This window comes from Geospiza fortis, unplaced genomic scaffold (assembly GCF_000277835.1).
Source record: "Geospiza fortis unplaced genomic scaffold, GeoFor_1.0 scaffold188, whole genome shotgun sequence".
Lineage (NCBI taxonomy): Eukaryota > Metazoa > Chordata > Aves > Passeriformes > Thraupidae > Geospiza > Geospiza fortis.
This window is the reverse complement of record NW_005054337.1, coordinates 2,470,333-2,486,103: the sequence shown is the minus strand read 5'-3', so window position 1 is coordinate 2,486,103 and position 15,771 is coordinate 2,470,333. Positions and strand designations below refer to the sequence as shown.

General features: G+C 57.6%; 1 protein-coding gene across 1 annotated transcript in view; it reads right to left on the bottom strand.

Moving 5' to 3' along the window:
* Positions 1–2,476: 2,476 nt before the first annotated feature.
* The window catches only part of HM13 (histocompatibility minor 13), a 14,793-nt gene continuing 1,498 nt past the window's right edge, over positions 2,477–15,771 (bottom strand). The window contains exons 2-13 of the mRNA XM_031058058.1: positions 15,032–15,148; positions 14,536–14,634; positions 13,231–13,313; positions 12,081–12,169; positions 11,240–11,325; positions 11,005–11,130; positions 9,076–9,133; positions 7,906–7,989; positions 7,450–7,486; positions 6,372–6,474; positions 5,510–5,595; positions 2,477–2,762 (exon numbers count right to left, since the gene is read on the bottom strand). Of these exons, the coding sequence (XP_030913918.1) occupies positions 2,681–2,762; positions 5,510–5,595; positions 6,372–6,474; positions 7,450–7,486; positions 7,906–7,989; positions 9,076–9,133; positions 11,005–11,130; positions 11,240–11,325; positions 12,081–12,169; positions 13,231–13,313; positions 14,536–14,634; positions 15,032–15,148 (1,050 nt within the window). The 3' untranslated portion in view covers positions 2,477–2,680. The remainder of the gene's footprint in view (positions 2,763–5,509; positions 5,596–6,371; positions 6,475–7,449; positions 7,487–7,905; positions 7,990–9,075; positions 9,134–11,004; positions 11,131–11,239; positions 11,326–12,080; positions 12,170–13,230; positions 13,314–14,535; positions 14,635–15,031; positions 15,149–15,771) is intronic.

Sequence of the window (15,771 nt, the reverse complement as noted above, 5' to 3'; positions counted from 1 at the left end):
TGCCATCCGCAGGTCCCCCCTGAGGCTACACAGAGCTCCCACCCCCCCGCCCCGTGTCCGCACGACACTGCTGAGCCAGGGTTGCAGATGTGCCGGGGCCGCCGGCACAGCTGGAGCGGGGCCGAGGCCTGAGAAAGCCCCTGCGCATTCCCCTCCCGCCTTCTCCCTTCCCGTTCCCAGCTTCCATCCGCTGCAGCCCAGACCAGCTGGAGCCAGGCAGCCCTTCCTGGGATTTATTCCAGCTTCCTGCCCCTCCTCGCCGGCCGACCGGGACTGGGGCTGCCTTGGGCTGCTTCCTCTCCCTGCTCGCAGCCGCCGGCCGGGCGCCACTGTCAGTACCCATCATCACACGGGACCCCAGCTCTCACCACCAGCACCCACCACTCCATGGGACCCCAGAGCTCATCACCAGCACCCACCATCACAGCACAGCTCATCACAGCACCCCCAACCCTGCGTGGTAGAGCAAGAGGTACAACTGCAGCACCCATCACCCACCATCACCCAGCTGAAACCCTGCTGTGGTGGGGAGGCTCCCCAGGGCTCTAAAGATGAGCACCCCTGGTGTGTCCCCCTTCACACCAGGCACCAGCACTCCCCAAACATGAAACCATCTTCCCCTTGCCTGGCGTTTGCACCCTGTGCACCTCCAGCTCAGCCCATCCCACCCCACTGCAATTCCTGGTGGGAGCTTGGCACAAGGGGCGTGTGCCCATGAGCTCCCCTGGCCAACTGGCATCTACACCACTGCCATGAGGTGCCGTGGGTGAGTGGGTGGGCAAGGATCATCCCAAACCCCACATGTGCTGGCAGCAGAACAGGCAGCTCTGGCCCCTGCCCGAGCTGGGTGCAGTTAAGTGGACAGAGGTTTCCTGCTGGAGCCGGCACATCCCCGTTTCCGCAGCCCCCACTGAGCCGGAGGGACCCTGCGGAGAGGGGAAAGTGGCCCAGCAGCGGCGCAGACACAGCGGAGCCGTGTGGCCTCAGCCCTGCCGGGACCGGAGGTGCCACAGGCCCAGGTGCAGCGGGTGAGGGAACCCAGGAGCGCTGAAGGGCCGGCTCCACCAGCGGCTCCTTGCAGGGCCCAGCACACTTCCTTCCTCCCGCCCAGCCCCGGCTTATCGGCCAGGCAGGGTGAGGGGTGACCCTGCTCTCCCCTTCCCAGGCCTTCCGCTCCCTGCAGCCCTGGGAAAGCTCCCGGCCACGCTTCCACCACACCTACAGCAGGCAGGAGCTGCTTGGAGCTCTGCAGGGCAGGAGGGTGATGCTGGCATGGGGGGTACCTTGTGCAGCCCCCAGCCTGCTCCTGGCACTCTCGGGGCCTCTGGAGGCTGCATGGGGATGCAGCTCTTACCACCCAAAGCCAGGGAGGATGCAGTGCCAGCCTCACAGCAAGGGACACACCAGGTTGGGGAGTGGGTTCCTGACTCAGGGTAGGGTCCTGCACCCCACAGCAGAGCCCAAGTCCTTCTCCACGGAACACTGGAGGCTGGTGAAATCACATCTGGAGTCTAGACTCAGTGACTCGGTGGGCTGGGCCTGGCGGCCGCGCTGTACCCAGACCCTGCTGCACACTGTTTGCTTAGCTGGAGGTATTTAATTGGAATTAAAGTGGCCCCTCTTGTTTTTGCGGACAGGGCTGTTGGAAAAGGAGCTGTAAGTCATAGAAAACATCTGTAGGAGCCTGCGAAGGGTCATTAGATGGCAGAACGCGAGGCGCCACTTTTAGTGCTCGCAGCCGGCGCAGGGAATAATGGTTCAATACGGCTTTTGTGGAGGAGCTGCCAAGCCAGCAAACACTTTCTATTTATTCTGGCAGTGGGCATGGCCGAAGGGATGCAGGATCCTCCACATGTGGGCCTCCAGGAGGGGTAGGGAGGACACTGCCAGTGCTGCAGGACACAGGGCAGCTGGTCCCAGAGGAAGCCGTGGTGGATGCTGGAGCTGCCCCTGCCTTCTGCCCCTCCAGCCCGCACCAGCATTCTCTGCCCATCCCAGCCCTAAAGGGTGCAGGATTGTGCCTGGCTCCCTGCAAGGAAGGGGGACAATCCATACTGTCCTCACCCTGCTCCAGGGCTGGGTTTGAGGTTACCCACTCCTACCCCTCCCATTCCCGCTCCTCCAGGCCGTGGGGTGTTAGCCTCAGCTCACTGAGCACCCCAGCAGCTGAGGCAGAGCACATTCCTATCCTGTGGGGTTCCTACATCCCAATCCCTGATCAGCCACCCTTCTCTGGGGCCAGATCCCAGCTCAAACCCACACAGGGCTCAGTGGCTCCGGCCCTAAATCTGGGTATTGCAGAGCAGGGGCCAGGCTGGGGGAAGGCCCAGTGCCAGAGAAGTGGGAGGGGGAAGGGGACGGTCACTTGGTCACTTGGAAACAGCCAGACAATAGCCACCAGCTCCAGGGGGAGAAGGCGGGTGAGCTGATGCCAATCCCAGTGCCGGCTTGAGCAGGGGCATGGCCACACCAGCACTCCTTCCTTCAATATGGTTTAATATGAGAGAAAGCAAATGCACAATACAAAATTTAAAAACCGGCATACATCGATACCCCACCTGGGTGGCTGCTCCGACACACACAACACGATGCTCTTGCACAATTGTTTCGTCGTCTGTCACTTGCAAAGGGTCTTGAAGGGCCCCAGCCCAGCAGCGCCGGGCACAGCCCACGGGCAAGGTCACTTCTCCTTCTTGGAGGCTTCTGTTGGCTCTTCTTTGGAAGCCCCTGCTGCCTCCTTGGGGGTTGAGCTCTCCTCGTAGCTGGGGACAAGAGGGACATGAGTGGGACCAGCTGCTCCCTGGGGACAGAGCCCTGTGCCACGTGGGGACAGCCCAGCCTCTGGCCTCGGCTTCTGCCCGGCTGCTGCTGAGGACAAGACGGGCTCCAGCCATCAGCACCCAGCACAGGAAGCCCCAGGGAGCAGAGCCCAAGCAGGGAGATGAGGGATGCACCCCCCCAGACATCTCCAAGGGTAGGGTGGACCCAGCCAGGGGCCAGCTCTGTGCCCAGGGATCTGTCCTTGCTCCCAAGAGCACTATTGGATATCCGGGACAGCACATGCTTTCCTTGGCTGAGCACGGGTGCCAGCGGGGCCCGTTAACAGGGGAACCGCAGCAAGACCAACAGCAGTGTTCCCTCCCAGGGTCTCACTCCTCTGGCTGCAAACCCCCTCCAGCAGTGGCCCCAAGGCTCTGGCTAAGGAAATGGGAATGCTGCTCCAAGCAGAAAGGACAAAGTCTGCGATATCAAATCTTCTTGCCCTTCCCAGTCTTCTCTCTCAGAATGGGAGAGAAGCCGGCCCACAGCAGCGCAGCAACAGCTCCAGCCTCTGCCCACAGAGCTTGGGCCAGGGAGAGCCAGGACCTGTCCCTACCTGGCCAGAGCGACAGACAAGGGGCCCCGGTGGCAGTGCTACATGGCACTGGGGCTCTGCTGCCGGCGTCGGCGGGGACAGGACAGTTTCTGCTGCATGGAATCAGCCAGGCTGGCCGGCGAGCCAGACACCGTGGGGAAGTGGGTAAGTCTTGGTGTGTGAGGCAAGATTTCAGCAGAGGATTCATAGCTGCAGGAGAGAGAGGAAGCAGGAAGGGAAAAGACAAGGACAGAAAGGAGGGGAGGGGGAGAGAGAGAAAAAGCAGAAGAGTTTTGGAGTGAGAGCACTGAGAATGCACCGCCCTGTGCAGGAAGCCTGGCATCCTCCTTCACCTGCTTGCACCCCCTGGCCTCTCCTTGCCTGCTGACTCCACGACAGGGCTGCAGCATGGAAAAGTGAGCACTGAAACTCAGGGATGAGACAGCTCTCACTGGCATGAGCAGAGCCAGGCAGCCAGAACCTAGGGAGAGCAAGCCTGGGCAGCGGGGAGGTGGCAGTGGAGCAGCCCAGGGGCTGGGCAGATGACAGAGAGATGCAGCAGACCCTGTCCTGCCACTCGAGGACAGCGTGCCCACAGCAGATGTGGGGGGCATGATGGGTTCCCACTGCTGAGGGAGCTTCCTGCCTAGCCTAGGGAGGTTTGGCAACGCTGAGAGCCATGGAGCTGATCCCAATGTCACTGACCTCTGCTCCACCAGCACCCCTTCCCTGGGCCTGCAGCACAGATCTGCTCACTCCCACCCTGCTTGCAGACCCTCACTGCTGTGAGACACCATAATGCAGGCAGAGACCACAGGAACTGACAGCTCCAGGGAGGATCAGGGCGCACCAAAGCACCACAGCAGAGCAACCTACACCTGGTGGGATTCCTGCGGTGGGAGTCACTGCCCTCCAGGCATTGGTCCCTCTGAATCCCACTTCCTCTGCCTACAACTGGAGCCACTTCAAGGGAGGTCTGGCCCCCTGGGGCCATTGAGATTGCAACCCTCCAGCATCCTGCTCTTGCCCTGGCAACACTTTGCTGCTGGAGCAGCTTGTGCTACTGCTCTGGGAGGGCACTAGCCCCTGGCTGCCAGGCTCCCTGTGCTCCTTGCTGCCCAGTGGGCCCGGCCTCACAGCTCATCTCTCCCCAGTTTCCTGGCAGGAGCTGCTGCTGCTGCTGTCAGCTGGTGAGTCACAGCACTGGGGAAAGCGGCTGCAGGATCCCAGGTGCACAGGAAGGACGATCCCAGGACACTCAGTGCCTGCAGCAGCGATTGTCAGAAGCAAACATCAAAGGAGGGGCAGGTGGGGACGGCCCAGCTGAGAGCCGCTGGGAACATGCATACCTGCATCTCCCAGGGGAGGGGAGGGGAGGGAGGAGGGAGGACAGCTGGCTTCCGTTGCGCCCAGTTTCCCTCTGAGGAGGCTGGGAGCTCAGGAACACTCCCCAGGCTGGGGCACTGGGGAGGCTGGGAGGCTGAAGGGTACACTGCCCTGCTTTATGATGTTCCCTTCCCTCCTCTGCATCAACCATCATTACTGTGCTGAGCCACCACCAAGTCTCAAGCATGACAGAGAAACAGCTCTCAGGCAAGAGGCCAGAGCTGCCCACCGACAGCCTGGATAGGCTCCAAGAACAGCTGAGCACAACAGCCCAGTCCCCCCTCCTCTGTACCCACAGTCTCTGGGGAAGGGAGGCTACTACAAACCAGGAGACTGTGCCCAAGTGGGGAGGTTGGGATGTGCTCCAACCAGCCTTGGCTGCTCTCACAGCGTGCTCTGGCTCCATTTCTCCCCACCCACAGGCCCTGGGACACAATGACCAAGTATCTCCACACCAGGTGTGCAGTCCCACCCTCCCCTGCCTGCCAGCTCATGGGAAGAGTCTGTCACTGGGGCGTAAGGCAATCCCAGGTGCTGCCTGCTGGTAGCACAGCACGGCTCCCACCCAGCTCCCGGGAGGCGGCTGCAGCCAGGCCCAGCATGTACAAACACAGCACAGCTCCCCCCACCCACGCACGTGCCGGTGCACACCCAGAGCATGCCCAGATGAACCCGTCCCTCCAGCTGTGCCCAGGCGTGGGAACATCTGCACGCTTCACGGACTCCAGCGCCGCCGGCAAAACAGCTCCATGGCCAGCTGAGGCTCACCTGAACATTTCGGTTACTTCTCCCTTTGCCAAGGCCACCAGAAGCGGGAATCCAATGCAGGCAGGGACCAGGTACAGCAGTGCAGGCTGGGGGGAAGGAAAACAACTGTTAAACCAAACCACAGTCACCCTGAGGGAGGAATGCAAGGTGAGCTCATGGCCTTGTCCCCTCTGCACCCATGATCCTGCATCCCTTCGGCTACACAGGGAGTCAACACCCCAAAAAGCAGCTCTAAGAGCTAAGTTAGAGCTGCAACAGCATGCAGCTACATTGGGTATTAGGAGGAAATTCTTTCCCGTGAGGGTGGTGAGATCCTGGCACAAGCTGCCCAGAGAAGCTGTGGATGCTCAATTCCTGGAAGTGTTCAATGCCAGGTTGGAACAGGGCACGGAGCAGACTGGTCTAGTGGTTGGTGTCTCTGCCCATGGCAGGGGAGTTGAAACAAGATGGTCTCCAAGGGCCCTTCCCAAACCACTCTGCGATTCTGTGAAAATCCTCACTGCGAGGTCCCCGTGGGCCATGAACACACTGAGAGCCCCTGTGCAGACCACAGTGTATGGGCTCCCAGAGGCCCCTGCAGCACAGCCCTGGTGCTCAGGGCAGCTTGGTTAAAGAGCCAAAAAACACAGGGCCCCTGGCTGAGGGGCTGCTGTTGGAAACAAGGAGCCTTGCCCCAAGCAGGCCTCTGCTCCAGCTGGGCACAGGAGCTTTGGGAAGGGAAAGGTACAGGCAAGCACTGGAAAATCAAAGCCAAGAGAAGAAATAAATCTACTTTTTCCTGGCAGGATGCAGGAACTTTGTGGCCAAGCTGGCCTGACCCACTTGGATGTGCATCCACAGGAGGCAGCAGGGTGGAGCTCACCTGGGCATGCTTGAAGATGTGCATGATGAATATGGTGAGGCCCAGCCCAAAGATGTAGGCCACAAAGCTGATGTAGAAATACGTGTGCGTGTTCTTCTTCAGGCTGTAGGGTAAGGATGACCTCTGGTCTGGAATGTCAGTGGCCAAAATGGAATTGGCCTGGTACTCTTAGCCATCTCCCACCACAATGGAGTGTGCAGAGCAATGCTCTGCCTGTGCAGCCCCTGGTGTTGTGGGAGCAGTGTGGGACTAAAGGCAGTAATACCCAGGTGAGGGGCTGGAGAAGGGAAGAAGGCAAGTGATGCTGCTGCTGGATGGCAACTGGGAAGGGAGGAATTAGGGCTAGGACCCAGGGAGAAGGTCCCACTGTCTTGGTGAAGCCTGTCCCTGGCTCTCAGCAGTTACTATTTTATCACAGGGCAGGCTGCAGGAACTGGGATTCCCAGCAGGTGCAGGCAGGATGTGGGTGGTAACACCTGGAAGAGCTGGCACAGACCAGAGGGTCTGTGCAAGAGCAGTGGGAGTGGGGCCACACCGCCACGGCCACAGAGCACCCTGTTCCCCAGAGCTTTTCAGTGTGGGGCAACTGCTGCAGCCCAGCTGTAGGTGCAGCTTCCCTGTGTGGGAAGGAGCTGCTTCCTCCAACATCAGTGGAACCTGGAGGCAGCCAGCACTGCCAGGCACCCATTTGCATCCACGCGAGCAGCGCCAGCACCCCTGGCTCTTTCCCACGCTGTCACTGCTTCCTCTCACTGCCCTGCACTCCTTGGTTCCAGGGAGCTGGTGAGGCTCTATGGGGCTGCCATGTGCTGCTGCCCTGAGCCCCATCCCTCTGCTGCCTGCCCTACCTATGCTTGAACTCAACCATTCACCTCCAGTGTTCAGGACGTACCCACAGAGCCAGCCCCCTCTTCCAAGAGCTTTTCCTTACACCCCCTGGTGTGTCTCCACACCCAGCTCCAGAAGGGAGCACACGACTGCACTCCTGGCTCCCCCTTCCCTTTTTTCCTCTACAAAAGCAGCTCAAATATGCTGCAAGATCCAACCTGCCAGAGACCCTTCCCTGCTGCCTGCTCACCTGATATCAAACCGCAGCAGCAAGGCAATGAAGATCCCTGCAGGGAGAAGGAAACGATGAGGGGCTGGAAGTGGCACAGGAGGGACAGCGAGGGGCCAGAGGAGCACAGAAGGGACAGCGAGGGGCTGGAGGGGCAGGGCGGGCTGAGGGAGGCAGGGCAGGACCCGCGGTGCTCGGTGCCGTGCTCGGGGTGACAGTGCCCTCTCGTGGCACGCGGCACCGGGACACCCGCCCGGACCTGCGGGGACACTCCCAACACACCGGGACACCCGCGTGGGGCTGCGGCGCCGCCCCCAACACACCGGGACACCCGCCCGGACCTGCGGGGACACTCCCAACACACCGGGACACCCGCGCGGGGCTGCGCCTGGCCAAGGGCAGAGCCAGGTACCTGCTCGGCTCCCCGCAGCCCCCTCAAAGGAGACCCCAGTCCCGTCCTCCCTCTTCTGTCCTCACCCGGAATGACAATGTCTCCCAGTCCCAGCATGGCGAAGTTGTCGGCGTCCAGCCCCTTCTCCAGCAGGTCCTGAGGGAAAACCACTGCGAGGAGCAGAGCGAGGCACAGTGAGGTGGAGTGTCCCCACTGAGCAGACCCCAGCCCCACTGGGCCTGGCAAACAGCAACCAGAGCTGGGCAAGGGACCTGTCCCTGCCCTCAGCCCCCTCCTTCCCTGTAGCTTTCCTTGTTCTTTCTGGGACAATTCCAGAACAAGAAACCAGGGACCAAACTACTGCATGCACCACAGCAGCACCAGTTCAGCCCTCCTGCTGTTTTGGGGCTCTGTGGTTTTTTTGGTGTTTTTTTTTTTTTTATCCCCATTCATATGTTCTGTTTCTGCAGGATATTATGTTCTGTGCCTTTAAGACTGGCTTTGAAGAGTGGAAGTTTTGTTTGGGTTTTTCTTATCAGGGACACAGAGATGTATTTAGGGCTGCTTTGGCTTTCTTACTTTCACTTTCTGCTTGGCTTGCTCTCTCTCACTTCTGCTTGCTCTTGCTTCTGCTCTTTAGCTAGTTTAGCTAAACAGTCCAAATTTCTTTCTGGACTGTGTATCCTCTTCTTTTTCCTGACCATCTCGAACCTGCTCCGGACTGGGACCTGGGAACACCGAGAGTCTGCACCGTGCGGCTTGCAGCAGCTGCCCAGCACCGGAGGGACTGAGAACAGAGCGACCACCCCCCGAGAGAGACTTTCTGAATTTGTCATCTGTTTCAGAGTGGTGTCACCTGGTATTGTTCATTTTGTGTGCTGGGGGGTGCTGTGCCTGTTAAATAAACAGGTTCTTTCCACTTCTCTCTGAGGAATTCTTCCCGAACCGGTTGGGGGGAGGGGCCGTGTGGGTTTGTTTTCTGGAGGGGCCCCCTTTGGAGATTTCTCTCCCAAATTTGCCCTAAACCAGGACACTACTCCAAAGGTGCAAAGTGACCCAGACAGAGCAGGGCACTGCAAACCATCCTTTTCCAGAGATCTGCCTTGGCTTGAGGCTGGCCAGTGACACGGAGGAGGAGTCACTAGCAGGAAATGTTCCTGCACACATCCCAGCCTGAGCCATTTCCAGAGGTGGAGGGTGCATGGGGCAGGGCTTGCAGCAAAAAGGACCCCAGCACACAGGGAAGATCTACTCACGTTTTATTGGGGCCTCAAACGATTTGGCAACTGTCACCATCACATTGGTGCCAAAGACCTAGAACAGAAGGAGACCAAGGTGACCACATCTGCACAGGAACACACACACAGTGCTCAGCTGCAGCCTCACCCCAGGGCCAGGAGTGGCTTCAGTGGCAGAAAATAGCCAGTGACCTGCCAAAATGTGGGCACAGGAGCCCTGAAAGCAAGCCCACTGCCTGGGGGAGGAGGCATACGGTGGCACTGGGGGAGGTGGCTGCTTCACAGCTGTCCTGCTCTCTGAGCAGCATGGGGACAGCACTCACACGGCAGACCTGCTGCCCACCACCCAGCCCAGCACCTCAGTTCAGCTTGAATCAGTCAGCTCCATGTAAGATCCAACTGGAGGGCAGGAGCTTCCAGCAGGGACAGGGCAAGTGTCAGATCAGCTGCAGTTTGCTCTGAGGTCATTTACTTGTGTGGCCCTATCAGCTGTAAATACTGGCAGCATTTGGGGGGTGGACTGTAAACACTGAGGGCAGCCACTCTGATCTCTGCACCTTGCCATCTCTAAGCCTCCAGTCCAGCAGGCACAAAAACAGGGGCTGGTTAGCACTGGGTGAGCAAAATCCTGGAGCTTTGGATTAAAGGGAAATCTTAAAGCATCAGATTAACTTCCATAAGGTGCAGCAAGTTCTGAGCATTGCCATGGAGTGACAGGACTCGACACTGGGATCAGGGAAAAGCATCATGTGTACCCCCAAACTATGTGGGGGCAACAGCATCAACCCATTGAGATCTCCTTCCTCCTTGAAACCCTCCTGGGATCTCACTGTGACTGAATCCATGCCAAGATCCAAGTGACCAGCTCTTGCAGAGGGGCACAGTACCAGGGCCTCCACTTCAAGGGAGCCCTTCCCTAAGTCTCCAGAAATACTCTGATCCATGGGGAAGCCAAGGTGAGACACAGCCAGCAAGTGGAGAGCAGAGGGGTGCACTCAGTGTCCCCAAAGCACTGGGAAGACACTCACACACTAAGCAGGGCCTGGGGTACCAGGTGTGCTAAGGCAGAAGGCTGAGTCCCCTCCAGCTGAGAGCTGCACAGGAAGTGGCCCACAGGCTAAAAAACCACAGAGCCCAGACTGTTAACGAGCCTGGGAAACAGAGGCACCACCGGCCAAGTACAAAACAACCCACAGTAGCCAGGCGTAAATATGGAGGGATTACACAGGCAGCTGCAGAGCTGCTGGACAGACCTCAGTGTATACAAGGCTCTCAGACATTTGGAAACATGGTGATTCAGAAGGTGGAGGCAGCAGGAAGGACTGGGGAATACGGACATTACAAGGAGAAACATTCTCTCATGCATGGAGCAGAGGCAGGACTGCCTTCCTGCCTTCCCCACTCCCCCTTCCTCTACAAAAGCAGCTCAAATGCACTGCAAGAAATAAGGAAAACCTCAAAATGAAAAAGTTGGGGTGCAGCACTGGCTGAAGAAAACGGACTGGAGGCATTCCAGGGTCTGATCCTCTGTGCAACAGAACAGAAGGACACTAACGAAACCAGCAGATAACAGAGCCAAGGCACAGCTCATACAGGCAGGCTCAGTGTGCCCCAGAGCAGCCTCCAGCCCACCCAACAGCTGTCAGGCCTTGGGGAGACCATAGTAGGGAATACAGGACCAGATATGACACACACTGAGTAACCCACAATAGCTCTGATGAGGTCCCTGCCAGCCCTGGGCTCTCTGAGTGAGAGAATAAAAGAAAACACACTTGATGAGCCACATTCTGCCACTGTGGATTCTGTCATCAACCCTGCCACACCCCTCTGGGCTGAGAAACCGAAAATTCTGACTTCAAGTGTGTGTCCAGCCAGCGTGGTGCCTCCAGAAAGGCAGAATGCCAGGCACACACTTCCACCAGTGGCCTGCAGAATACTCCTGCTTACCCAGAACACATCGTAGATGAAGAGGCCCCCAAGCAAGATGCAGCCAGTGCTGACATTGTTCAGGTGCAGCAGCTCCACCCCGTTGAGGGAGAACGCCAGCCCGAAGAGATTGTTGGCAATCCAGTGCTGAGAAGGAGAAAAGGAGATTTGGGTCCTGCTGTACATGGAACCCCCACCCTGCACGGAAATGAGTCAGTGTCTGGTCCAGCCCAGCCCCCAGCTGTGCCTCACTTACCTTTCTCAGCAGGTACCAGACCCCCACAACACTGCTCAAGGCCAGGCACACGAGATCCTTGGTGTCAAACTCATAATTCACTATTTCTGCAAGAAAACAGAGAAGTCAGACTTGGGGCAGGCCAGGCAGCTCCCCTTCCCATGCAGGGCTGAGATGAGTGATTCCACAGCTGGGGAGCCCAGAGCTCAGTGCCCACATCCCAAACAAGGGGACTGTACCCGTGGTACACACGTGCAAACTGCCTGGGAATGAGCAGTGGGCTCTGCAAAGCTCAGACCTTCTCCTTCAGCCAGACTCTGCACATGGACAGCATCCACGGTCCTGCTGTCAATAAGGAAATTGGATTCAGGCACTGCCTAAGGCAGGGAGAGACAAATCTTCTCCTTCTTCCTGTGCCAGTTAACTCCTGGTGGTATCACCAGAAATACTCCCTTAGCAGGAAAGCTACTACAGGGCAGGATACTTATCAAAGCATCCTCTGCCAGTGCAAAGATCTGGCCCAGATAAGGCAGCACAAACCAGTCAGGCCTATGCTTTCCAAGGGGCTTAAATAAAAGCTGTGCATTTAATGACAGCCACAGCTCCATCCCCACAGCACTCTGGGAGGTGTTTCTGGGGTGTCCCTGCCAGGCAGAGGCAGCACAGAGTGCCAGCCCAGCTCTGCAGGGACACATGGGGCTCACAGTGGCTATGGAAGCCCATGGAGCAAGAGGCAAGTCTTTGAGAGGGTTGTTTCAATGGACTGAGAGTAATAAGACCAAAAAAAAAAAAGGAAAAAAAAAAGGAACAGTAAAGGCAGAAAACATTCAGGCTCCCCTGAAAGACAGGAAAGCCAACGTACCCTCCTTGCTCTCCCCGGAGCCCTGGGTGAAGAGGAGCTGGTACTGTTTGTTGGGGAAATTTGCAGGGAAGAATCTGTTCATCATGGGGCTGAAACGAGAGGTATAGAGAAGGGCAGTTCGACAGAAACCCCACAAGCTGCCCAGCACCTCTGCGTTTGAGGGGCCCCACACCCCCTCCCAAGACAGGAAACACCATCTGCTCCATCAGGGACTGGCAGGAGCCACAGCAACTCATCCTGCACAGAGATCTGATCTGGCAACATGTGACAGTCCCCCAAATACTCCAGGGCAAGAAAACAGAGCGTCGCCCACAAGAAAGGAGGACCCACCCCAGACCCCAGCAAATGCCCTATGCCCCCAGCAACCCTCTGAGTACTCAGGAGTGGCTGGGCCACCACTGACTGGCTCTGCTGCAGAGCCAGGAGCAGAGCAAAGCCCTTGCCCAGCACCAGTCTAGGGAAAGCATCTGGTCCCCAATGCCACAGAGCCCACGAAACAGGAAACCAGTTCAACTTTTTCAGTTACTGAAACAGTCTGAGCTTTCAACACCTCGTACCACACATGGCCGTGAGAGGCCAGGGACATTACCATGAGCTCCAGCTGCCTGTGTCACCCATCCCAGAGAGGGTGCTGCTGAGCTCTCCCCTCTGCAGGGCAGCAAGGACTGTGCCAAGAGGGGTTTAAGTTGGATATAAAGAAAAGGCTCTTCACCCAGAGGGTGGCTGGGCACCGTTATAGACTCCCCAGAGAAGTGGTCATGGCCCTGAGCCTGCCAGATTTCAAGAATTGCTTGGAAAACACTCTCAGGAACATGGTGGGATTTTTAGAGTTGTCCTGCGGAGGGTCAGAAGTTGGACTCGATCCTTGTGGATCTCTTGCAACTCAGGATATTCTGATTCTGTGATTCTGAGCCAGAGAAGCTCCTCAGGGTGAGTTTGCCTTGTCCCAGGACTGGTGTATGGGATGCTGGCTTCCCAGGACCCCCAGGGCTTTGGTTCCCACCACCAAGGGACAACATCCTAATAGGCCAGGCAAATATCCTAAAAGACCTGGCTCTGCTGCAGGGCAAGGTGCTCTAAAACTCTCCCAATAAAATGAACTGAAGCTTTAGGTAGCCCTATCCCAGTCACACCCATCCTTGTGCTGTACCTGATAGTGTGAGACAGGGCCAGGATCCCCAGCACAAAGAAATACATGGAAAGCAGAAGATTGATGTACTCTTGAGAGAATATCTGCAAGACAAAACCACAGAGGGGTTAGTAACCACAGCATCCTCCCCATCCTCATGCTCCTGTTGGCAGCTGCTGTGTCAGTGCTCCAGGGAAATAAGAAGAATAGCTAGAATAACCCAAATTCCTGCATGCTGAAGGAGACTATGTTGGAAATAGCCATGTGCTCAAAGAACAAGCACAATGGGCCCGTGAGCTGTAGCGCATCTGTGAGCTGCTCAGGTCAAAAAATAACTCCAGTGCTGCAGAAAGGAGGCCAGAGCTTCCCCTGCAGAGAAGGGAGAGGCACTGCTCCCAGGGGCTGCCCAGGCCCAGGGGAGCAGCAGCATCCCCTGGCCTAATTAAACAGGGCATTATTAAAACTCCTGCCCTCCAAGTCACACGCTCCCCTACTGGATCACACCCCTACAAACCAGTGTGGAAGGATCCTGGGGCCCTCCATGCCCTCCTGGAAGGGGGATGCTGGAATAGGAGAGCACACGGCACACAGCTACTGACAGAGAAGGGACTGAACTGTACCATTCCCAACTCTGCACCTTAACCCTCACCTCCTGGCCAGCCTAGGAGCACCCTGGCACCTTGCATGGATCCCAAAACAGCACAGCTTGGAAGCTGCTATGCTCACAGGATCATTCTGTGCTGCAGCTCTCCAGACCTCTCTGGGAGCTCAGCCATGTGCCAGACCTGCATGGGCAGCCCAAGGTGCTTGAGGCCAAGATATCATCTCCACACCACCAAAAGCACGAGCTGCTGAGAGCCCCCGTCCACTTCTCAAGTCATCTGACTCTGCCTGTGGGCTCTGAAAGTCTTAAAGACTTCACCTGATCACACAGGGGCTCCCCCAGGCCTGCAGCTGAAATAGCTCCAGGAGCACAGCACGGAACACAACACAGAGCCAGCAGCATTTGCCCCTCAGAGACCCCCTCTGGCTCCAGCCTGTGTCCTGTCAGCTTGGCCCACGGAGGCAGGAAGAGCTCAGGGCTATTTGCTCCTCGGCAGCTCTCCAGAAACAACCTGTGCACAAACAGGCTCTGATTTCCCCCAAGCTGTGACAATTCAGGCAAGAACTGACGTCCTCCTGCACGGTGACACCGAAGAGCTCGATCTGTGCAGCCTTACACACCTTCTGTCCCAACACTAAGGGCCAAAATCAGAGTCACCCCGTCATGGGAGCTCCTGCCAGGCAGGAGGATGTCCTGCCCCAGCTCCAGTGCCCTTCACTTACTTTAAAGAAGAGGTAGAGCCCCAGGAGGGTGCAACTGGCAACAATGGGAAAGCGAGCAGCATCTCGGCTGGTAATGGTCTCTGGCATCTCCGAGGAGTTCTGGGGAGAGAAGGACAGAACAGGAATGGATCAGCCCCTGCCCTGGCTTCACACCTGAGCAAGGGGTGAACAGACAGAACACACAACGCTCCATAGAATTTTGGGAGGGACAAAACACCCACGGGCCCCTGCTATATCCAGAAGCGAGGCTGTGTCAGAGGCAGAACCTGAGCTGGAAAACATAAACCTTGCACTTGTCCTTCCCAGGGCAGCCAAATTTTACTGCTTTTCTCCTCCTGGAGACAGAAAAAATCCTGTTCTGGCATTGTTCCATTCTCCCCTGCCCAGAGGGGAGCTGGGCTCCCTCACCGCTCACGCCCAGCCAGCCCCATCTGTGCCACCATCTGTGATCACCCCGTGCACGAGGCCTCTCTCCAGCCACCTTCTCATCCCTCACCTTGCTCTTGGGACACTTCTCATGCTCAAAAGCCCCAGATTTATAAACCCCTTCCAAGACATCCTTGCACCACCTCAACCAGCCCCTTTCAATCCATTTCCCATGGGAGACCTTCAGCTTTCAGAGGAGGCAGAGGGCTGCCTGTTTTCTGCCTGTTCCTTGCCCACTCCAGGCCCAGCTGGCTGCTGCTCACAGATCTAATCTCACTCAGGGAAACACCTGCGGCCAGCACAGATCCAGGGCACCTCAAAAGCCCTCGTGCAGCTTATCCTCCTGCTGCTCCCTGCAGAGTGAGGGATGAGAACCCCCAGCCTGAACCACGGCTGGGCTTTGCTCACAGCCCCCCACTGCCTGGGCTGCCAGAAGCCCCGTCAAGATCACCTGAAGCCCCTGATATGAGGCTTAAGGGCACACAAGGAGATCTTAAAAATAGTAATAGATCAGACTGTGTAAACCAGTCCTTCCTCCTGAGCTACAGCAGCCCAACTATTTGGATAGAAGTCCCTGCTATGAAATGCAAAGAACGGCGAGAGGAGTACCAGGGCAGAACAGGGTGTTCAGGCAGGAGAGCAGCCCCGGACCAGCCCCAGTGCCGCGGGGCACAGCCACACACGAGTCCCCCCAGCACAGCCCCTCCTGAGGAGGGACAAGGGACGGTTGTGTTTTGCAGCACTTGAATTTATCGGGGCGGTGAGGAGTGGCTGGAGAAGCCCCGGGGGAAGCCAACTGTCTCCCCGGGC